General features: G+C 57.2%; 1 protein-coding gene across 1 annotated transcript in view; it reads right to left on the minus strand.

Annotated features, from left to right (window-relative positions):
- Positions 1-24,208, minus strand: part of LOC111144274 (POC1 centriolar protein A) — a 68,705-nt gene that overhangs the window by 38,917 nt on the left and 5,580 nt on the right. Inside the window, exons 5-9 of the mRNA XM_022498507.1 lie at positions 24,032-24,139; positions 22,734-22,849; positions 14,776-14,909; positions 5,590-5,658; positions 3,629-3,727 (exon numbers count right to left, since the gene is read on the minus strand). Coding sequence (XP_022354215.1) covers positions 3,629-3,727; positions 5,590-5,658; positions 14,776-14,909; positions 22,734-22,849; positions 24,032-24,139 — 526 coding nt within the window. The remainder of the gene's footprint in view (positions 1-3,628; positions 3,728-5,589; positions 5,659-14,775; positions 14,910-22,733; positions 22,850-24,031; positions 24,140-24,208) is intronic.

The following is a 24,208-nucleotide window of genomic DNA, read 5'->3' on the forward strand; positions in this document are numbered from 1 at the left end:
CTTCCCGGCCGCCCCCAGCTCAGCCATTGGGCTGGAGCCCTTCCTCTGCAGCCTTCCAAGCAGAGAAAGCTCCCAGCCACAGCCTTAAACTCTCTCCTCCACAACTCAGCCAGGAATAGAGGGAAAATGGAACCCATTATTCTCATTCTGAAGGGCTGGGAAATGGCTTGTGCTTTTCAACATGAAATGTGCCTAAAAATAAGCTGTGAATTTCAACCAGAGGTTGAAAATAGCTCTGGCAGCGAACAGAGCTCTCTGTTCAGAGTGAGCTCAAGGATGGCCTTCAATTCCAAGAGAGAGAGCTGAATGCTACAGTCCGAGCAGGGGTCCAGGGCAGGGGGCTTTCCAGGGCACAGGGGCTGTCACAAGCTCACAGGGCTGCCCTGGCCATAGTCCACCGGGGGCGGGGAGGGGGAGGCTGCCCTCCGGCTTTAGAATGCCATCCTCCGTGACACACACAGTATCTGGCCTGCTGGCTCCCTAAGATCCTCAAATGCCCAGGTGTGTGTCGGGCAGCTTTAGGGCCCTAGGCTCTGGGGAGAGACAGAGCTGGAGGGGGAGGGGGTCATAAGGTTCAAGAGCGCCTGGGGCATGGGCTGAACCAGGCCACCCTGGCCAGCCACCAAACCACTCACCGGTTACTATCTCAGGGCCAGGGAAGCCGGCAGGCAGGAAGGGCAAGAACGCACTCCAATGGTAAGTAAAAAAAAAAAAACGAGTTGCTAAAGGTCTTTTTTTTGTTGTTTACCGTCACCTCTGGAAGATTCCAAAGTCTGACAGGCTGAAACGACATTTCTATAAAATAGACTTCTGTTAGAGAGAGTCTAGAGACCTGAGCCATGGCTGCCCGGTGAAGCCCAAATCTGGCCCAATCAAGCAGGGGCAGGAGCTCCAGAGTCATCGTGCTCGGGGCAGACCACCCTCCGCACAGTGGCCGTGCTGTTTCTGCCACAGAGATGCCCCCGACCCACCTGATTCCTACCCTCCTGCTGTTGCATTCACTGCCTTTCTGGGATCACTCCTGAGGCAGGAGTTAGGGTAGCGATTCTCAGCGGGTGGGCCATCCTGCCCCCCACCCAAGCGATCTGTCAATGTTTGAAGACATCTGGGGCTGTCACAACAAAGGGTGGGGCGATGCTACCGGCAGCCAGCGGGGAGAGGTCTAGGAGCCGCTGAGCATCCTGCAAGGCCCAGGACAGCCCCCGCTGCAGCCTTCATAGGGCCAGGGTGGGGTCCGCGGGAGGGGCGGGAGCTCATCGGGTGCACCAGTGCCTGGCATGTGGCTGCAGATGACCTGGGCTCCCCGCGGGAGTGGTGACAGTCTGGCCATCCATGGGATTGGTCAACAACTCAGTGCCAGGGAAGCCCTGGGGCAGGAAAGGTGAGACTGTACTTGTCAGCTTCCCTTCCCACCACAGGGGCAAACCTAACCGCGGGGTAGGACTGGGCCAACGGGCTCTCCTGGGCGGCAGGGGCTGGAAAAACTGTGGGTGACAGTGGTGATGGCTGTACAACAGGGTGAATGCTCTTCCCGCCATTCAACTGCATGCTTCAAATGGGTCAAAAGGGAAATCTTATGTCATGTACATAAAACAGAACAAACCAACCAAAAACCCCTTAGCCCTCCTCTTGGCCTGGGAGTCCTGAGATCAGAGACACCCCTAGACGTGTACTCCACATGGTGTGTACCCTTGGGCATGGGTGTTTGTCTGGATGAGGGCCCATACACTGCCTCGGTGTCGCAAAGGTGCTTGTGACAAATAAAGGAAAAGCCATAAACAACAATTTTAGGACTCATAAGTCCTGTCGCTGTGTGGATTAGTAAAGTTCACCTATGTCCCACATGGGGGCCTCAGAGCCTGCCTGCGGGAGTACTCAGGTCCCGCTGTAGAAATAGAGGTGTGGGAAGAATGGGTGCTTCGTCTGGGACCACACGGCCAGGATTCAGACCCAGTTCTCTGACCCAGAGCCCATAACCCTTCCCCTGTGTAAGCACCACGTGGTGATGTCCAGGGGAACTGTGGCCATAGCTCCGTCGTGGGCCAGCAGGCAGTATGGGAACACATGGTTTTCCTGAGTACCGGTGAGCTAGTCTCCCATCCTTGCCAAACACTGCCCTGTCCTGCTGGCTTCCCCTACGCTGAAGGCCTTCGTGCTAGAGTATTAAGCCCCACAGCTCTGGGGCGCAAGGATGCTCCATGCCCCTTATCTGAGCAAGACTGAAGGGACAAGAGGCAGCTTGTCCAAGCCACTTGCCCAATAACCACAAGAAGAATATGGGATTCTCCCCTTGCTGCTGATTACTAACCATTCCCAAGAGGCAGGTGGCCGTGCCCTCTCCTGGGATGGGGGCGAGCTGCTGGGCAGCCCTGTGCCACCTACAGTTTCTAGCTCGGTCAGCCTTGCTCAGAGGGGCCAGTGTGGTGAGCCCCCAGGTCCAGGCATCCCGGCAGGTGACTAAGCCCCAGGCATCTCATCTGAGAATGAGAGTAGTAACTTGACCCGCCCAGCATGGGCTCGGCTCACTGAATGCCCAGTACATGGGGGAACTAGAGGGGAGAGGGATGGGGGAGCTAGAGGGGAGAGGGTCCTCACCCCACAGGATCCCAGTCCTGCAGTTTGAGAAATGCCTTTCTAGGCAGAAGACCAAACAGGAGCAAGCAGGCCGCAATGCAACCCAGTCATCCCCACCAAACCCCAAAGCTGAGAATCGGCTACTCGTTAACAAATGTCGAGAGAGAACAAAACCTCCCAGCCCAGGGCCACCCTCGAAAGAAAAGCTTTAAATCTCAACCCGGCCTATTCCTAGAAGTAGCTCCAACACACAGAATGGGTGTGTGTGCGCGCGCGTGTGTGTCGTCTCAGGCTGGGGTGGGGGATCCCTCTGCTGGAGCCAAGGCAAGCCCAGGATGGACTCAGAGGCTTCCTGGTTCTATTCTGGGCCAGCCTTGACTTGCTGGGGGCCTTGGGCAAGCCGTTTCCTGTTGTTCAGGCTGGTTTCCGTGGGTGGGAGAGGCTACACTGCCTCCAGGGTTCGGGAGGGAGAGATTTAAACACCCTGCGGCCACTAGGGCTTAAAACCCTCAGGGCTCCACACCCTTGGCTTGACAACTTACTTCAGCCACAGCGGAATGCAACCTTATTCAATGAGATCATGTCAGTTATCAAATTTTCCCCAAAAGTATCTGTCAAAAATTGCTGCTAACTATTTTAATTCAGGAACACTAAATGCCCTTTTACTGACAAAGATACTAAAAACGGTTTGTGGCTGAGGAACTTCCTTTCCATGGTTTAAAAAAAAAAAGGGAAGTGAAAGCAACAAGGCTGGGCCTTTCCCATCCGTCCCAGCTGTGGCTCAGGCCCCACGCCCTCTAGGAACTCTCCAGTGGGTCCTCGGCCCAAGGTTCGGGCATGGGACAGGTCCTCCCTCTCCTCAACCATTAGTAGCCTGAGCCATGCAAACACTCCCCCCACCAGACAGCACAGGACCTCGCACCCAGTGGTCCTCATGTCTTGTTTGTACATTCTAGATTTGAAACAAAGTGCAGCAAGTGCCAAAGTATGATTTGCTGCTCACCATGACCCACCAGAGTTTCAGGGCTCGGGACATGCCTGCTGAGCCACTTACCAGATTCCCAGAGGATGTGGCTAGTGGGGCTGGGGGCCTGTGCACTTTTAGGACTTCTCCATAATCCACAACATCAAAGTTACTCTTCCAGACCATCACCTGCAGAGAGCAACAAGCACACAGACATCACACCAGCCCTACTTCATGGAAGAAATGAGCCCAGAGGTGACCCCACCCCCCACCCCAGCCAAAGTTGCAAGACAGTCCCCACCTGACAGCCCCGCTCAACTCTGGGACCTGCCCCACCTCCCAGACTTTTTGGATGGGCCACCGTGTGGGCTTACTGCATGCTGTCCCTAGGCCTTTGCCCTTTGTTGTCCCTTCCTAGAGTGTCCCAGCATCAGCGTTGCTAGCTGCTTGTGCTATAGCGCTTGCTTCAGCAGCATCTTCTGAGAGACTATCCTGGTCTCCTGCTAATGTTTATCATAGCCCTCTAGTGATTTCTTTCATAGCATCAGACTCAACAATTATTCAATTTCTCTGTCTCTAGTCCTCGTTTATTGTCTCTCTCCCCACAAAACAGACGCTCCCAAGGGCCGCGGCCTGGCCTTAAGGTACACCAGACGACTGCGGTTAAATTCCTGGGTCCACCCTTTACTGTGTGGCTCCAGGCAAGGCACTCAACCTCTCTGTGCCTCCGGTTCCTCATCCGTGAAGACGGGATGATGTTACTTCCAACCTCACAGGAGACAGCTCAGCAGACACTGGTAGCCCAGGAGCCGTGGGTAACACACCCATCACTCCCCACTCCGCTTGAAGGAGCGTCGCGTCTTGAGGCTCCCCCAGCAAAAGGCTGGAAAATGGCCCTGCTGGGGAGCAAGAGAGCTTCTGCTAGAAGGTGTCAGCCCCAGGTGGCTACCCTGCACCAGGGTCACTTACAATGTGTCAGGAGCTACGGAGTGTGGCTGGTGCTCAGCAGAGGCCCCAGAGAGTCCTGAATCCTCGTCAGATGCGAGCTCACCACACCTGAGAGGCCTCCCTGCTTGCAAAGCAGCCACAAGCACTGTTCTGTGGGAGGCCGCACCCCACTCCCAGGGCAGCCCACCGCTTACTGCCCCCTGACTGACAGGCACTGAGGCCTTTGTTCCTCCTCCTGTTTACAAACAGAATTAGCACCCCCTCCCACCCTGTTTATAGGGACTGGTCCAGCTGCTGACTACACTCCAGGGAGGGGGACAGATTCGCATGTCTCTCCGCAAAGGCTCTCGGGAGTTGACTTTCAGAAGGCAGCCAGGGAGCTGCTCACAGGGACGGCCTGAGGAGGAGGGGCCAGAGTGGGCAGAAGCCCTACTTTCTACTAGGCCGCCTCTTGTATCCTGTGACTTTCTTTTACCAGGACTATTTATAGTGTGACCTTACTGTACGACTTTTCCCTTGTTTAAGCAATGAGCCAGGCCTCCACACTCGGGGACAGCTCAGGGGTCCCCTGGGCCTTCCTTCTCCCTCGTTTGGTTAGCACAGGAGCTGGTGCTGGGAAGGGAAGACGCCCACGGTCTCTTATCCAGGCCATGCCACCAAAGCCTCCAACCACCTTCTGCTTTCCTGGCAGACAACCTGAATCTGTCCATGGGGCTGGGGCTGGGGCTTGCTGGGAGGCCAATGGGACTTTCCTGGTCTGAGCAGTCAGAGCTGTGAGGCCCAGCACCAAATGAAGGAACATTCTGGGCAGGAGGCACCAGGGCTGACAGGCGGAAAGCCTCGGCACAAAGGGTGACAAAATGGGACAGGACCTCCTCACACGTGTCTTCCCCCTGCAGCCAAACAGTTGGAAAATGGGGCCCCTTAAAGAGCTCCTAAGTGGAGCACCCCGGGTCTGAGCACCTCAGCCCAAGTTTTAGCCTTCATGGTCACTCAAAGCCACCAAGGAAGCTGGCAAGAACTGGTCCATCCTCAAGGCACCTTGACCTCCTGTGCCCTTCTGTAAGTATAAGCCAACGTTGCTCACACTGTCCTTTACTTACTTGTTCATCAGAACCTCCAGAAGCAAAATACTCCCCCGTTCTTGAAAAGGCAACAGTGGTGGCTGGGCCCTATCAGAACAAACAGAAAAGAACAAACACCAAAGGTCACTCTAGCTTCTAAAAGCACAGGAAGAAAACGAGCTCATGAACAAGAGCAGCGGGAGGACCGAGGGCTGGGCCTCATGGAGCCCCTAGTCCTCCCCAAGCTTTCGCAGAGGCACCTGTCGGAGCTCAGCCTCGAGCATCAAGGTTGAGTCCTCTGTTCCCAAGCACCGCTGACAGCACAAGGCCAGGCCACAGGGTCATGGTGGGCAGGGAGGAGTGAGCAGGACAGTGCACACTGACAGCTCTGCTAGGTTGACATCACTGTCCCCACTTCCCGAGGGCGAGCTGGAGGTCAGAGAGGTGCCCTGACTCATCCCGGGCCTAGCACTGGCTCCAGAACCTGGTCCTCCTGGCCTAGGGCCGTGCTTCTCCCCCACACCGCCCTACAGCCGAGCAGAGAAGCGCATGGCCCCAAGCAGGAGCCGATGAGCAGAAGCAGGGTGCTGTCAGGGAGTCCAGGGGACACAGGAGGCCAGAGCAGGGCAGGAAGGGGGCTGGGGAAGGGATTATCAAATGTGCCTGAGCACAGGAGCGACAAGATACATCCCCCTAAAATGCACGTCACCTGCCTTATGTTAGGACCCTGGAGAGAGAAAGGCCCACTCTGGCTTCCCCGGGGCTGAAGGTCTGGATGACTGTGGGAAGGGGGATGCCAGACCAGCGCCGGCAGCACTGGAGGGCCCAGGAGCACATCCAGGCTTGGAGGAGCAGGGCGTGGTCTCCTGGGAAAGGGGGAAGGCTCTTTCCCACACGCCTGACATCCACAGCAGAAAGATGCCCGAAGCGAGTCTGTTTACACGACACGGTGAGCCACCAATCCCTCCTAGCCAAACAGTCCGTCTGCTAGTACCTGGCATCTCTCAAGCAAAACCAGAAAAAAGAGCTTCTCTCCTAACTGACGACAGCATGGCCCCCGTCACAAAGGCCACCTCTGTTCTTCCAGACCAGAGCAGGGAGCAGCAAGAGACCCAGCTGCCCAAGTGGGTGCCTCTGGCCATGGGCAACACTAGGATGCACCTTCCACTCGATACCAGAAAAGACCAGACAAGTTATGGGCTAAAACAGGAATCTGTGGGCTTCTGCCTGCCCAGAGAGGACAGGCAGGTGGAAAGCCACCCCCCGGGCCCAAGCATCCTCAGCAGGACGGAACATTCTTCCACTTCCTGAATCTACCCATGGCTCCTCCTCTCCAAGATACCCATAATGAGGGTGCTGAGGAAGAAGGTAGTACGGGGCCATTTACCACTGCTGTGCACTAACCCACTTAATCTTCGGAGGATGGTTTGCATGCTGACCCCTCCCTACAGGTGACATGTCCCAGAAGGGAGACCAAGGCCTGAAAGGTCCTGCCCCTTCCCCCTGCGCCTCTCCCTGCCTTCTCTCACAGGTGGGGCTCCAAGCACCCGGGGATCAATGCAGCCAGGGAGCCCTACCTGGCCATCCAGTAGGACAAAGGAGATCCATCTGTATAACTGAGAACGGTGCAAAATGCCAGCAGCAAGGAATCACGGGCTGCCAGGGCGGGGCTGAGTGCAGGAGGGGGAGGGGGCAGCTCGAGCATCCCTGAGATACTCTTTCAGGGTGGCAACCCCCAAGGGTGAACAGGACTTCTGGGGTGGTGGGGGGAGAAAATTTCAGATGACTCTTACTTGATTCTTGGAAATCCTGTAATTTCCCAAACTTTGAATTCTTAAACAATGAGTATGTGGCGTTGCTATGTTAATATAAAAACAAAACAACAAAACTATTTTCATTCTGAGGAAAAACAAAGAGGGGAGAGGGAAAAGAGAAGGAAACCAGGGCACGGGAGTGTCAAAGGAGCCAGGCTCTTGCCTGCCTGGAACTCATGGAGGAATAGCCAGTTTCCACGAGGTCACAGCAACTAAGGAACCAAACAAATACTCATCAGTCTCCTTTCCTGCTGTCACTCAACCACCAGATGCCAAGTTGGGGACAAGATGCCGGAGGCCAGCAGTAGCAGCACCCCTGAAGAAGGCAGCCAGCAGCCTGCGGCTTGGTGGGGGGCTGGGACCAGAGAGCAGGTGCTGGAGGTTTCCCCAGAGTCCAAATGCCCAGACACTCCTGGGCTGGTGCCAGCAGCAGGCAAGCAGTAGCGGCGGGACCCCAGTCCTCCCCGGTAATGCCCATTTACCCAGAGGATGCTTGGCTCCTGTACCTTGCCGTTCCCAGAGGGAACACCCTTCCACGGAGGCTCTCGCCTGTTTGAGGCCCACAAAGAGAGCTCTGCCATGGGCCAGAGCCAGCAGGGACTGGAACACAGCCCGGGCTTCTCCACCACTGACAATCTTCATCCCACCCCTTCCAGGGCCCAGACAACCCCCGTCCCCACTGACCTCGCCAGACCCCCCCACCCTGCACCGCTTCCTGCCCTCACTGGTGCTCCAGCCCCATCAGCCTGCTCACTGCTCCTCACCACAAGCTCCAGAGGGTCTCATCTTACCTTCAGGATCTTTCGTTGACTTTCGGCATGGAGCTCTTGATTCGATTTTTTCCAATCTTTCTCAGTTTTGAATCAACTCATTTAAGGCTACACGTGTGCCTCCGATTTACTACTTTAGCTACACCCCCAAAGTTTACAACATGCAGTACTCTGACTGGCAGCCACCTCCAGACGGTGTTTCCACTGTGATTCTCTTTCAGCCCAGCAATCATTTAGGCGGGCATTCTAGCTTCCAAACCACCATGGCTTGGGGTGGGGGGGTCCCTTTTATCACTGACAAGATCAGATGGGATTGCCGTTCTCTGAGATCGTTCTGCCTTCAGGGTGGCTTACTCTTTTCAGTTAGTCACTCTCGGTGCATTAGTTCACTGGCTCGGGCCAGGGATGTCGCGGAGTGGTCTCTGCACCAGAGGCAAGAGGGGCCTCTGCAGTGACCCCCGAGCGTGACTCTGAGCTCTTGGCTGAGACTTCAGCAATGTGCTCTGATTTCCGGAGGTGCCCACCTGCCTGACGTCCTGGTCCCCATCCGCCTGCAGGCCACATCTACTGGCAGAGACCCCTCACAGGTCCAACCAGATCCTTCCCTCCCTCTCCAGATCTGGCCAGTCAGGCTTCGGTGAGATGATTCTGCTCGGTCGTCACAAGCACAGGACACAGCCTGGCCTCCCACCCAGTCACTTTAACACATACTATCTCTGCCTTGACAACCTCCAAACCCAAGGGACCCACAAAATCTGCTTTCTTTGCTCTCGCATGGCAAAGCATCAAGCATCAATCAAGAAAGTTTAAGGGAAAAAAAAAAAAAAGGCAAAACAAAGGAACCCACAGTGTTTAGATCCCATAGGTCCTACTGATTCTCCCTCTCCAGCCCTTGTAGCTTGTCCAGGCCCTTCCACTCTCCTCACGCCCTTCCACCTGACTCCCCGAGGCCCCTGTGCACTTGAAACTTTGACCACGGTGCCCACAACAGCTATGCTGCCGAAGACCCAGCACAGTAACCCACCCACCACCACCTCCCAAGGCTTTTTAAATGTTTTTCACTGGCCACCAGCAAACAAACAGGAATGTCACACCACATGTCTCAAGTCAGAGGTAGAAAAGTGACCATCCAACAAAGATATGGAGACCAAGGAGGCCTGAGAAGCCCCTGGCGTGGGAGCTCTGGTCTCTGATGCGCCCAGGCTGCTCCTTCCACAACCCCCACAACAGGGACGCTCCTGCACTCGCTCGCTGACACCTGCCGTGGCTAACTCTTCTGTATGAGTAGTGACCCTGTGGACAAGGAGTGGCCTCTGGGAGGAGCTGGGGGTCAGGAATGCTGAGGCTCTCTCCTGACCTTGGCCAAGGATGCGGGTTCCCAATCCTCAACCCTGGGCTGCTGGCAGGGAACAGAAGGCCAGGCTGACCTGTCGGCTTACACAAGTTGAAGTAAATGAGCCGTTCTCCCTCTTGATGTGCTCTCACCCCTCCCCGGAGGTGCCCAACTATCCAAACTGGGTCTGAGCCTCCCAGGCATAAAAGTAATTCTCCAGAGTGAAATGATTACACCAGGGCCACAGAGCACTGGAAGAAACAAAGGGGGCAGGGCACTTTCTGAGAGCTTCCTTCCACCTGGAGCCGCCTGAGGGGCAGCCCACGTGCTCCAGGCCACTCTGTCACACTGCCCCCTCTCCTCCTCAACCCTGCACCCCCCTTAATGCCACTTCCCCAGCCCCAGCCTCGGTTCTGGCATGGCCCAAGCTCCCAGTGACCTTGGTGGACCCCATACCCTGAGCCTGTGATTTCACAAGCACCAAGCCTCAGAGCACAGCCCCAGGTGTGGACAGCAGCCCTGGGTTGGGGTTCTAGGCCCTCGAGCCAGCTGGGGTGCACGGAACCACGTGCCCAGTGGTCCCCGTGCAGCTCAGTCACTCCGCAGCAGCACGAATGCCAACTGCCTAGCCAGAAACGCCAGATTTAACTCCCACCCACGTCCCGCCCACCATCCTCTCCCAAATAGCTCTGGGGACTTAAACCAAATGAGCATGGCTCGAGATTATGTTTCAGAAAATACAGAAAAATAAATCTGCATTTCTAGCACACTGCCCCCACACTTGCCACACGGGGGCCTCGCGCGGGGCATGGGGCTGCAGTACAACAGCTGTGCTCAGTGGGAAAGCTCTTCCTTCTCTTGCTCTCCCCTGCTGCAAGGTGAGGGATGCCAGAGGAGACCCCTGTATTCTGACATCCTGAAGTCTGCACTGGATCCAACAAGAAGCAGGGACCCATCTTCCTTCTGCTTAACTGGTCACCGCCATGGCTGACCCTAGAGTGAGACCCTCTGGAGCCTCCGAGAGGGCAATGGCACCCCGGCCAGCCTCCTGCCAATATACCTGGCCCATCCTCTGGGAGGCAGGCCCTAGAAAAGACAGCCTGATGGGCGGGACTACTAAAGGGCCCAGCAGGCAGACCTGTGGACCAAGGCACTAACAGGCCACACCTACTCAGAGCAACCAGCCAGGACAAGTGCGTTGAGGCAGACAGCCTGCACAAGGACAGGTATCAGGAGCTGTGTGGCCAAAGAGAAGCCAAAGCAAGAGGGTGTTTTAGGGGAGATGAGGACAAGCCCAAACAAAACGAAGAGCTAGATAAACCCCTGAAAGACCCTGTGGGTGATGGAGGGAAGGGAAACAGGCACTCCCCAGCCCCGAGAGGGCAGGGCTGGTGGCTATGGGCCGGGCCCATCAGAGACCCCTACCAGCGACTCCTTTTCCTACAGAGGACTGCCCACACGGGCTGCCAGGACCATGCCCATAACAGAAACGTTCAATGGCCTTTTAACGAGCGCTCACCTAGAGCAGCCTGGGATCTTTCCTAAAACCTAAAGTGGAAAAGGACCAGTATCTGTAAAAACCTACCATGCCAGGTGCTGGGGAGTGTAGACACATGCTCCCCTGTTATGAGGCAGACGCAGCAGTTCTTACAAATAAGGAAGAGCTCAAGGTCCTGCCCAATGTCCCGGGGTAAGAGGCGAAGCTGGAATGGTGTGACCTTGAAAGCCTTCTTCCCGCCTCCTGAGGCTCAGGCTTTTCGGCTGAACTAGGTGGGAGAGTAGCCGTGGCTTTTCGAAACCAGAAATGGGTGGGTACAAGCTGTTTGTTCCTGGAGATATGGGGGTATTTCCTTAAAAAAGCTGGGCACCATCACCTGTCAGACAAGGCTGTGCCCCGCCCCCCAGAATGGCTCCTAGCACTCTCCTCAAAGATGCTGGCAAAGGAGACTGGTGCAGGCTCTTTACTAGCTCAGTCCACTGAGAGAAACTGCCCTGGTATTCCTGGGGACAAGGGTGGAGGAAAGAAGGCAATGTGCCCCATCCAGGCTGCCAGTGCCCTCCCTACTGCGTCCACCCTCCACCTGGGGAGGGCAGATCGGCTGAGGTAGAGGGCTCCCCTCAGCCTGTCCCACCAGCCCCATCAGCTGCCTCCTCACTGCCGAGAGCCCTCACAGCTGGAGCAGCAGAGCTGCTGAGGGCCTGGGACCCCCGGGCTGCAGAGAGCAAAGGGCCTGCCCAGCTCTCGGCCCAGCACCCGGTGCTCAATCACTCGAAGACACTCATGTGGCAGCAGCCTCTGAAGAGCCCCCATGGGCCCTAGCAGCAGCCAAGGAACCATTCCTGGGGGACAGCCAAAGTGGCATCGAGCTCCCATGGGGCAGAAGCCTCTCTCAGTCCCCGGCTACCTCCCCTGAATGAGCCTTCGAAGCTCAGAGTCCCAAGGCCAGGACTGCAGGAGAGAAACACCAGAATCCTTGAGGCCCACAATGAACTTAGGATTGACATCCACCCCTGACCCCACAAAGGGAGCCAGCTTCACATGGGCCGATGGGCGCTATGGCCAACTGTGTGCTAGACAGCAACCAGCAAACTGCTGCTGAGGCCAGACTCCTGGGCTGACGAGCTGCCCTCAGTGCAGCATGGGAGACCCGGGCTGTCTCAGGTGATCCTGACCTTAGTTTTGGCACTTGGCAAGCACCTCCATCCCGGTGCCCTTGTGCCTTTAGGAGACCATGAAATGGCCTATCAGACTTCTAGCCTCAACCCAGGTCAGAGTGTCAGCCCCACAGCACTGCCTGCCCTGAGCCTCCTTCTCCTCCCTGACCCTCCCTCACTGTTCCCCCAAAGGGGCTGGCTCAGGCCTGGCCCTCACACGGGGACAGAGAGACACTTCCTGGCATACACCCAGAGCGCCCTCCCGGCTAAGGACTGCCTCCCGCCGGCCTTAGCCCCCTGCAGCTGGCTCCTCTCGGCAGGCCTGACCCTGAGCCTGGGCTGTCCCTTCTCGCAGGTGTGGAACTAGAAGCACGAGGAGGTGCGTTCCACTTGGCAGAACAATTCACTAGCCTTCCCTCCCACAGCTCTTCCCTCCCATGCCTGGGGACTGTCCCAAGGAGGGCTGCCAAGTCCCAACCTAAGTTTCACGGGGTTCCCTCCTGCTGGACCAGAATGAGGTCACGCCACAGGCAAGGCTGGAACACAAGTGGTCACAAAGCCTGCTGGCCTCCTACACCGACTGGGAATCGCAAAACAAGAGCGAAATCACAACTCGACAGCTAAAAGCCAGATGTGTGAGGCAAGTGAGTAGGGTGGGAACCGCGGAGACCTGAACACCAGTCCTCGCCCTGCCACCTGAAGCTGCGTGCACCCCTACAGTTCCAAACCGCTCCCTGGGCCTCGGCTGCCCCCACCGGGATCGGAAGTAGTTTCAAATCCACCGTCTTCACCTGCAGGACAGAAACCCAAGGCACCGATGATCCACTCGGGAGCCCTGGGGTTGCTCCCATGCTTCAGGAAGTGGCTGGTGCTACCTGGGCCTGATGGGGCACTCAGCCACCTCCTGGAACAGAACATGAATGCTCAAGTCCCCGAAGAGTCCAGGTGCACAGCTCCCCAGAGAGACGGGCCAGGGAGCGGACTGCACAAGCAGGGAGCCCAAGAGGACAACACGCCCGCACGGGGCTGTATGAACTGCCAGCTGTCCCTTAGCCTAGTTCCCACATCTCCAGGTTCCACAGCCAACAAACCACTGCGCAGTTTCCCTCGTTCCCTGTGTCACTTCTCCAGGAGAACGTCAACAGGTTTCCTTTACGTGCTCAATGCTGTGCCTGAACATGGCACTGGCATTCTAGACACCACATTTAAGGCTTATTAGGCTGAGAGGTGAGTCAACAGTTTAAAAGAGAACCCTCACACACTCTCACACACACACGCACACGCACACGCACACATCCCAAAAGCCCTAGGTGATCACTTGGCATGCCTCTGTTTGCGTGATGTTTCTGGATATTGCTTTTTCTTTCTGTGGGGAGTTGGAGGGGAGAGCACAATTCATGTGGTTTTAAAATGTCCTCCTGGTTATTGAAGAGCCCAAACCGGTTACACATGAGTCTGAACAACCGATTTGCCAAAGGGCTGACAGGGTGGCTTCCCAGCAGTTGCCCGGAGGCCAGATACTACACCTAGATGGGCCGGCCACTGCGGGGAGGGGACCGCCGGTCCTGCACTCCAGACATGTGACAGGGAGCACAAGTGGTCACCATGGGCTGAGGGGAGCAGGCAGCCTTCCAAGTCCCAAGAGAGCAGAAGAAAAGGCCCACACTCCCCGCCCCCTCCCCAAGCCATGGTCAATGGTCCACATGGCTGACTCAGAGGGCAGGAGAAACCAGAGCCCCAGCCTAGACGCCTCACACCTTGCTGCCAGCACGAGATGCGTGAGCACAGCAGGCCTCCCTCAGCCCTCAAGAGTCCATCCCTGCTCTCCTCTTTGCCTGCCTCCCTCTCACAGGTGGAGAAAGGGATGAACTAAAAGAAAGCTCTGGTCTCCGCACTCCCTGCCCCCTTTGGTGGTAGCAGTTATGTCCCAACTGGAGACATTCCAGTGACTGCTCTGCTCAGCCACACTTCCTGACTGGGCACTGCAAATGGCCCACCTCTCCATGGCCTGCCCACAGGGGCTAGTGCTGGTCAGTGGCCGCCCACAGAGTCCAGGCCACTGGCTACACTGGTAAAAGTCACTCCGAGAAAAGGTCTCTGCTCCCTCCATTCAATTCCAGGAATTCGCAAACACACACAAACACACACACACACACACACACACACACACACACACACACACACACACGAAGATTTCCTCCCTTAGCACCTGCCAGAGAGACACCTGTGGTTTCTGTCTCCAAAGGCATCGTGTCTGGAGAACCCCCAAGAGACCCCCATTCAGGGCAGGGGTTCCAGGCCTCTATTCAAATGTTGGACCCAAGGGACACTGGAGGTCACTGAGGGACAGATTCCATGCAGCCCCCTGGGGGAAGTATGACCATGTCCAGATGCCTCTCCCACCCCCAAAATTAACCCCTGGACTCCCTTCTCAGCTATAGTACCAGCCCCAGCACTTCTGCCAGAGGTCATACGTCCTGTGAGGGGTGAACCTGTTTCTGCATCTTACCCCACTGCCCAGGCTGTGAGGGGACCACAGAAACCATCCCCAGCGGGGGTGCCAAGAGAAGGGCCACTCCCTAGACCCACATGGGCCTCGAGATGGCACCTCTGCCTCCCTCCACACCACCGAGCACCAGGCTGATGCCCTCACCTGATGCCCGTGGAGTGTGTAGAGCAGTCGGCCCTCCATGAGGTCCAGAATCTTCAGGGTTGAGTCGCTGGAGGCGGTGAGCAGGTAGTTTCCGGACGGGTGGAAGGAGAGGGCATTCACCGCTGCGCTGTGCACTAGAGGGGGGACGTCAGTCAGGTGCTGGCAGGAGGCCCGGGTATGCAGCCAGAGCCTGAAGATGGGCGACTGGGGCAGGCCGAGGCTTAGCTCAGGACCAGGCCAGGGTGGCCACAGCTCTGATGACAAGGGGAGCCCCACAACAGTCCCTGGGAGAGGTAGAGGACTTGCCCGCGCCCTTGTCACATGGGCTCCCGCCTGTCCTGTGTCTCCTGATGCCTGTCCTCAGCGCATGGAGCAGTTGAGCTGGAGTAGAACAGAGTGCTCAAATGTAGCGTCCACTCTGTCTCTCTGACCACTACTTAGGGGAAACCGAATGGGGGTTCGGGGCAGGCGGGCAGATGGTGAGACGCACACTCCGGAGCCAGTCAGGCCTGGCTTCCGATCCGGCCTCCCCACTGTCCCTCACCGTAGGACCCTGAGCAAGCACGTTAACATGCTGTGTCCGCTTCTCCTGCTCTACCTCAGCACCCACGGGTTGGGGCGCAGTGGGAAGGGGCCTGCCCATGAGGCCTCTGTCCCTGATGGGCCTCTCTGCTGCCCTGGCTGTCACCCACAGCTTCCAGGTCCTGCCGCTTTACCCACTCCATAGCTCCCCCTCATCTGTGTGACTCTTTCCCCCAGTGGCCCGGCCTGATCCCCTCCATCCTGGGGACCCTCACTCTGCGCAATCCAGCCACCCCAGCCGGTCAGCTCCCCAGCTGTTCCACAGAGAGCTGAGAGACTCTTGCCCACCTCCAGCCCTGACCTTGAAGCTCACTGCTCAGTCACCTCCTCCAGGAAGCCTCCCGATCTCATCAGAGCCACCCCCTTGAATTGTCCCCCCGAAGCAGCATGAGGCTCTGGTGGGTGCACTCTTCACCGCAGTCTTTCACGTTTCAGTGTAGCTCTTTGACTCGTGGCCTGGTCCCCCATGAGATTATGTGCTCTATCAGGCAGGGGCTGTGTCAGGTCCTGGCCTCCCGGCTCAGCACCTAACACTGAGCAGGACTCAGAAAGCAGCTGGTGAGCTGGACCCAGGCAGGCCATGTGGGGACGACAACGTGAGGACCGGCTACCTTACACCTTCTTAAAGAAGTTGCTTTAAGAAGACCTCAGTGCCTTCATCCGTGGGCCAGGTCGGGGACCCCAGTGAGGGTGAGACATCCGTGGCCTGCCGAATCAGAACTGCTACAAACAGAAAGACAAATTCTAAAACCAGCCCCTCAGCCTGGCCCTGGGAGGTTGCAACAACAAGGGTTAGGCCAGAAACACACCCACCACAGGTCGGCCGTCCGCAGAGCCCACAGGGATACAGGGAGCCCCCCCAGACACCAGCCCAGCTAATGTGCCAGCATGCCTGGGGAGCGTGGGTACAAGTTCCCAAGCACACTTAGGGGAGACAGCCAGGGCTTTACATAACACAGTGTTTCCGTCTGAGTACTCTCCAGGCACCAGAGCTCTGCGAGCCAGGCTGCAGAGGCACTGACAGGGGCTCCACAGAAACAGAGGACAGAGCCCTCAGCCTGCGGCACTCCCCACACTTGAGGCTGTCGGGGGTGGGCGAGGTCAGGGTTCTCAGTGTTTGCCAAGACTTGGGGCATGGAGAGCCAAAGAATTCAGCCCCAGCTGACCCCATCGGGAACTGAACAGGCAGGAGCCAGCCACAAGCAGAAGCAGAAAGAACGTTCGTAACACAGAATGTGAGTGCCAGTACCCACATGTGGAAGGGGACACGCACATGCAGAGGGAAGTGGACAGAACTCCAAATAGAGACCTTCTATAGAGTCCTCTGCGGAGGACAGGAATATGGGATTTCTCATTTATTCTGTATACTTCCAGATTTTTTTTTTTTAATTTGGGAGAGAGAGAGAACACGTGTGTGTGCATAGCAGGGCGGGAAGGCAGAGGGAGAGAGAGAAGCAGGCTGCCCGCCAAGCAGGGAGCCCAATGTGGGGCTCGATCCCAGGACCCTAGGATCATGACCGGAGCCGAAGGCAGACACTTAACCGACTGAGCCATCCAGGTGTCCCAGATTTTTTTTTAACCATCAGAATACAGTCACTGTGATTACACAACTGGGTGAATGATAAAAAGTGAATCTTTCCCTCCCCCCAAAGAGTGAGTCATGCCCAGGGAGGCAGGAGCCCAGTCTGGCTCAGCACCCTCCCACCAGCCCTCTAGGTCAGGCGTCTACAAGCTAAGAGCTAGGGCCCTGCACTCCCGAGCGGCCACTGATGCTCGCCAGATTGCTGCTTCACGCTGGCAGTGACGTGGGGTGGGAGGAGGGGAGCCCCGCCACCCTCAACCCCTCAGCCCCCCAGCGGGACAGCTCTGCGAGGAAGCCTGCCCCACCTCTACCTCCCCAGGACCCCTTCAAATGTTGCTCCTGGCACGTCTACCTCCCTGCGCCTGGAGAAGGACACGCTATCCTCATTTCTGTGGCCCCTGGCAGCCTGTCCTGGAATGAACGCCACCCCACCCCAGCTGAGGCAAAGCTGGCAGAGCAGCAGTGGGAGCAGGAGGGTGTGGATCAGGGGAGGGCGAGCTCACGGAGTCCAGGGCTTCCCCGCACTGCCAGGGCGGCTGGTCGGGATGTGGATACCATGCAGGGCCTCCCAGCTGGACAGGTCTACCCCACAGAGGGAATCTCCCCCAGAGACGGGCACCAGAAGTCCTGCTCCATTTTAAACAGCAGGAATATCAAAGCCCTCCTTGCTGGGATGAAAACACCTGGAACCATTTACTCCAGAAGAGCATTCAGCCTGGGGGATGAGGATGTATTAGATACCAGGACCCACTGCCTGGCCCTCCCCATGCTCCTCCCTCTCCCACCGCCCCGCCAGCCTGGGGCAGCCCTTCCCGCTCCACGGAGGTGGGAGACACATTCTAAGGAGGCCTCATCCGAACAATTAGCCCCGCACAACAGTCCCCCAGGGAGGCTCCCGCCATAAAGTCCCAAGCAGTGACTGTCCAAAACAATCCACTTCTGATCAAGCTCAAAGCTTCCAGGCCCTCTCCTTGCTTCCAATGCAGCGATCAGTGTCAAGTGACCGGGGTGGGGGGCGGTGTGCCCCAGGGAAGACATTCCAACCCACGGTCAGAGACACGCCAACATCAAGATTCTACACATCACCAGGAGCCCAGAGAGGGTGGGACGGAGGCCGTTGCAGACCCTGACCCTATGCACCGGGAACTGGCCATCGCTTATGGGCAGCACGTGGCCTAAGGAGAGTCCTAGGTACCCACAATCCACGCTGCCCACACAGCGCTGCATGTACAAGCCCTCCGCAAACCCAGCCCACTCCCCAGTGGGCTCCAGATGGACCAGGGGGCCCGGAGAAGTCCCAGGCACCCACACAAAGCTACCCAGGATGCAGCTTTGTAAGGAGGTAGCTTTGTAAGGCAGGCCACACCAGGCCAAAGCCCAGTCCACCACCCTCACAAAGGGCTCGGCTCGCTTCACCTGGGGCAGCTTCTCACAACGTGCCACTGGCGTCACCAGCGACCTTGGGTTTCCAGGGGCCACGGAGTCACACAATGACAGTGCTCTGATACCAGCAGGGAAGGGTGCTCAAAACCTGCCTCCGTGTGAATGTCCCATAAATGCCCACTTAGGGATGCCATGTGGGAAGGCCAGGTTATGTGGGACAGTGCTCTGCCCTCCTGACCAACGCTTTTGGTCTCCAAATGTCAAGCAAAGAATACAGGCCCGCCCCACTGACTGCACAGCCCCCTGAACACCCTCCAAGACCACATCTGGGGTAGGGTGGAGGGGTGTGGTAGGAACCAGGGGACAGAGAACCTGGGACTCTGAGCTCTAACTAGAATGTCGGGAGAAGGCCGAGCCATGGCCTCCCAGGGACCTCAGGAAGCAAATCACGAGATTCAACATGGTGTAAGGAAGGCAGCATGTGGTCGCTACACTCAGAGGCCTTCCGTTGGAGATTCAGATCCCCAGCTTCCCAGCTGCGGGACCATGGGCAAGCCTCAAACTGCCCATCTATGAAATGGGGAGTAGCCCTGTCCTGTTCGCCTACCCCCCGCCCCCAGCCCATCACTGGACAGCGGACCCGCACGTGCTTGTGAGCCACAAACCGCATTATGAGTTCCGGATGGGGGTTGCTGCTCAGATGTCTGAACAGCCTTAATGTGGGCTCAGAGCATATGGAGCTGAACCCACCTCCGTGGGGCCTGGCACCCCCAGGGCTCCAGCAGCCTCACTGTCTCCTTGCTGAATTGGGAAACCAGAACCGCTCCCCACAGTGACAGGCTAGAGCCAAAAACTCCTTGCCTGAGACAAATGGTGCCAGCTGCCTGCTGTTGCCCGAATTAAGTCCTGAAGACCCAGCACGGGACAGGAAGTGTCCTCTGTGATGCATGCGACCATGGGGCAGCTGGACATGGGCAGGCTGGGCTTGCTGACCACACACAGTACCAGGAATCAAAGGGTCTCAGAAAAGCCCGACAACCTCACGTGCCCCAAGCCCACCCAGGAACGCCAGGTACTCATCCAGAGTCACCAAGAGAGACATGAGATGTCACAGCAGCCTTAAAAACATTCTTCCAGGGGTTGGGAACCAAAAAGAGTTCAGGCATGTGCTACCAGAGTGCCAGAAGTCCTTCTCGGGAGCCAGCCTCCAAACAGAGCCCCAGGTCCTCTAAGGATGAGGGAGCAGCTGCTATGAAGGGGCGAGGGGGAGCCTCACAGGAAGAAAGTTCGGCCATGGAGCCCTTAAGGGAAGCCGCTGGACCTAAGCAGACCTAGCCATGCCCTCAAGCAGCAGAAAGGTGAGGGCTCCGACCCCCAGAAATTGTCCTCAGATCCACCAGGCTCTCCTGGAGCCCTAGAGGGTGAGCTTAGAGCCAGTGGAATGAGTTTGCTGCCCCATGCACCATGCACTGGGCAGGGAGCTGAGGAAATGCTGGGGTATTCCAAGCCACCCAAGGCATCTGATCCATACTGGGGTGGCTTAGGAACAAGACACTGGTGGCTCTGTCACAGGAGCAAAGGACAACAGCAAAAAAAAAAACACTGAAATCTCTCTGCAGAGCCTGTTAGCCTCACGCACCTCGGGTCCCCTCAGGACTTGGCTCCTGGTACCACCTGAGCCCTCCCACCACCTCCCCCGCCCTGCCAGTCACTGACCTCCCAGGCCCACCCACTGCCAAGACTGCCCCCTCAAGAACTCCAGGGACCGCTCTCCAGCACCCGGCACCCTCCTCGACTGCCTTACATCACTCCTCCTCCCAATCACACTCTTCAGGAGACGCTGTGCTCCTTCGTGCCTCTGGCTCTGCCCCTTCAGCCCTCCCATTCTGGGAGAGAGGGCTCCTACCCCTCACTCTGGCTGCTTTGTGGACCTTCCATTCTGCAGCCCCTCAATCGCAGGGACCCAGGATATGGCCTCAGCCCTTCCCAAGCCCCCCGATTCCTGGGCCCAGCTGGCTGCTCAACCCACAGCATGACCTCCTGACTCCAGTCAATCTCCAAAACCTATCCCTCTGGGCCCAATCCCCGCCCCATTCACATACCCGGCCCTCACTCAGACACTGGGTGCAAGCGGCCCACCCACCAGTCACCCAGATGCATCAACTGCCCCCCCGCCGCCCATGCAGACCTCCCAGCACTGCTGTCCTCCCAGACAGACCTTCACTCCTCGAGCAATGGGACCAGTCCCAGCACGGCCAGCCAGACTGCATCTTTGGGACCACAGGCCAGAGTACGGCATTCAAGGTCCTCCCCAATGGGTACCCGCTGGTGTATTCTACAAACCCAGACTCATGCTCCTGATCCATCAGAGGTGAAGCTGGACCCTCCCAGGGTCGCCTAGACATCCTCTCCCCTCAGTGTCAAGACTTACGTGGTGAAAAAAAATTAAACAAAAAATTAAAAGAAAAATACTTCTGTGTTACAAACCACATTTCCAGGACTCACGTGGATTCCCCCAACAGAGCTTCACAAACCCCATAAGGTATTATTACCACCCCAGTTACAGATAGGAAAGAGCCTATACTCCCAACCTGCAGTGCCTCGTCACCTTCCCTTCCCATCTCTCCTGACCCCACACTCAGGAGCGCCTTCCGGCCCAGCACTCCTCCACACCCGCCAACCATCCCCTAGTTAACCATGCAGATGTGCCCATTCTCTAACCCAGGCCTGGCCCAGAGCAGAAGAGAGGCCTCTAAAGCCTGAAGGAGGGGAAGGAGACTTGTGGTCTCCAAGTAGAGGGCAGACGCACAGCTGCTCTGTTTTGGAAGCTCCATCTGGGACAGAGGCTGTAACAAACACTGGGCTCTGCTGAGGAAGGAACCAGTTATGCGGCTAGCCCCTGCCACCTGGTGGTGGTGTAGGGCAGTGCAGGCCAGACTCCCTACTCCGGGATTTCCAGGACCCAGACTTGGCAACTCGGGCATCATGAACACAGCACCTGGTTCCAGACCACCTTGTTACCCTACAAACACCATCTGCAAGGGAGACCCCATCACTGTCCCAGGGGACCCAGAGGAGTCAAGTGACCTGCCTAACATCACGAAGCTAGGAATGCAGAGACTGGCTGCAGAGCCCACCCTCCACCACGTGCTTTTTAAGACCAGGAGCCTCTCCCTCTTCTTGGAAGATCTTCTCACCTCGGTTACCTCAAGAAAGTGCCATCCTCAACATCTGAGAATCAGCTAAGAAGGGCTCAGAGCAGGTAGAAAGGAGAGCTCTGAACCCCAAGTCCCACACCTTTGTCCAGATACATCCTCCCCATTTTCAGGTGTGAATTCTGGAACATAGCCCGTGGACTTTAAACTTAGTCCCAAGGGTGCCTGGGTGGCTCAGCGGGTTAAGCCTCTGCCTTTGGCTCAGGTCATGATCCCAGGGTCCTGGGATCAAGCCCAGCATCGGGCTCTCTGCTCGGCAGGGAGCCTGCTTCCTCCTCTCTGCCTGCCTCTCTGCCTACTTGTGATCTCTGTCTGTCAAATAAATAAAATAAAAATAAATAAAAATTAAAAAAAAAAAAATAAACTTAGTCCCAAGTCAAGGACCACAGGTCCTCAAACAACTCCAGCTCTACCCCTCCCCAGTCTCAGCCCAGGCCCACGGGCCCACCCACCATTTTGCCCCTTGCACAACTCCCAGTTCCTCCCATGGACCTCGCCAGCTTCCTTCCCTGGCTCCATCCCCACAACTGAGGTGGCTCAGGGCCCTGCCCAGTCACACCTGCTCTCAAGACAGTTCCATACTCCAGTACCCTCGGCTAGCTCATCCTAATCATACCAAATCTGTCCCTCCCCCACCCCCCAGCTGGAGCCTGATGCGGCCCATGTTGACTGCCTGCCACTCTGCCTCCCAAGGGCTACCGCTGGATCAGGGCACACAGACCCGGGGCTGCCTCCTGAGCCTGGTCTCTAGCCTAAGTGGACCCTCCATCTGGTTCATGGCTCTGTATCTATGGAGGACACCATGAGGCCAGAGGTGGCCAAGATCGCATAAACACTGACTTCTTTTGACAGACCTGCCCCCTTCGCCTTAGGCCAGTAGCACAGGCAGCCCCTGAGAAGTGGCCCTTGAGCAAGGCCCTGGCCAGACATACCCCGCAAGCTCCTCGTTTCGCCCTGCAGCATGTGTAAGATTCCCAGACGGCTTGGGGGACACCAGCTAGTGCCACGATCCACCTCCAGGCCAGTGTTCCGAGCCAGCATGGCCACGACACAGACTACTGACCACAAGAGATCCCAGCAGGCCCAGGGCTCTTCCCCACTGACCGGGGCCATCCTCGGGGCCGCTTCAGCACCAGAGTGACAAGCCCGCCACCTGCTCCCACCCAGCCCTGCCACGGCAGCGCACGGCCACTCACGCTGATAGTGCTGTAAGAGCCGGTGCGTCCGCACGTCCCACACCTTCACCGTGTTGTCCATGCCGGCGGCGGCGATGCATGTGCCACTGGGGTGGAAGTCCACGGAAGTGACAAAGCTGCAAAGACAGGGGCCGCCACAGGCTAGAGAAGGACCATCCGGGCTCTGAACAGACCCCCAGACATCCAGTCCTTTCCTAACCATGCACATCTGCTCAGACTGTTCCCCAAACACAGAAGACCTCCCTTTTGCCCTGTTTCTTTACGGGGGCCAAGAGATAGCAAGGAGAGGGTGAGAACAGTAGCTAGCAGGTACCAGACGTGGACTCACCAGGGAGCAAATCCCAGCAGCCACTTCTAAATACAAACAGAGAGGGCGCCTGGGTGGCTCAGTGGATTAAAGCCTCTGCCTTCGGCTCAGGTCATGATCCCAGGGTCCTGGGATCGAGCCCCACATCGGGCTCTCTGCTCCGCGGGGAGCCTGCTTCCTCCTCTCTCTCTCTCTGCCTGCCTCTCCACCTACTTGTGATCTCTGTCTGTCAAATAAATAAATAAAATCTTTAAATACAAACAGAGAAAGTGGTCCTCAGCCCAGAGATCAGCTGATGACTCCGGGTGTTCTGAGTCAGAGCTGGAGCCCTCATCAAAGCAGGAGGCAGGACAGGCCCTGCCCACTGTGGCCCAGCCCCAAAGGGCCAGCAGGACCCCAAGGCCGCTGGTTGACCTATCTCCAGGAGATAGGCCACAGTCCCCCAGTATGCCCACGTGACACCCAGGCTGGCATCGTGGCTGGCTCTCCAGAGGAGCTTGGCCCTGGGCTCCCAGCTGCCTACTGGAGGAGGGCAGAAGCTGGGGGTTCATCAAGGAGACCAGAACAGGGGAGGTCCAGCTCCAGTGCAGGCCCCTGCCTCTCCTGATGATGTGGCACAATGGGAACCACCACCAAGAACTTACAAGAACCTGACAAGCCTGTCATTGATAAAACCATCACCATGGGTAAGTAACATACTAATGTGATGTGGAGAGGTCTGGGGTCACCTTCTTTGAGAGAGACAAGTCGCCAGTGTGAGAACTGGGAAGTGAAGGGAAAAGAGCGGCCCTAAGCATCACATGCCTTGAAGTTAGCCCCCCATATTTATGGGGATGGGGATGAGGCTGAACCTCCTGCTCACAGAGGAAAGAATCCAGAGACAGAGAGGGGCAGAAACGTGGCCCCAAATAAGGCCACTGGGGCCCCTTTGTCCCTAGGTCCATGCTCTTCCTGAACACCTGCAGGAGGACAACAGCGTCCAGTGACTTACCTGCCGTGCTCACAGTAAGAGTGGACACACTCCCGGCTCGTCTTGTCCCATAGCTTGACAGTCTTGTCATCGCTGGCAGACACGATAAGCCTCCCGTCGGGGGAGAACCTGAACCAGGCAGGGCACAAGTCACACCACCACTGTGGGCGTGGCACGCTGTCCTCCACAGCCACCTTC

This window comes from Enhydra lutris, unplaced genomic scaffold (assembly GCF_002288905.1).
Source record: "Enhydra lutris kenyoni isolate GAN:26980312 unplaced genomic scaffold, ASM228890v2 scaffoldscaffold10, whole genome shotgun sequence".
In the NCBI taxonomy this organism is placed as follows: Eukaryota; Metazoa; Chordata; class Mammalia; order Carnivora; family Mustelidae; genus Enhydra; species Enhydra lutris.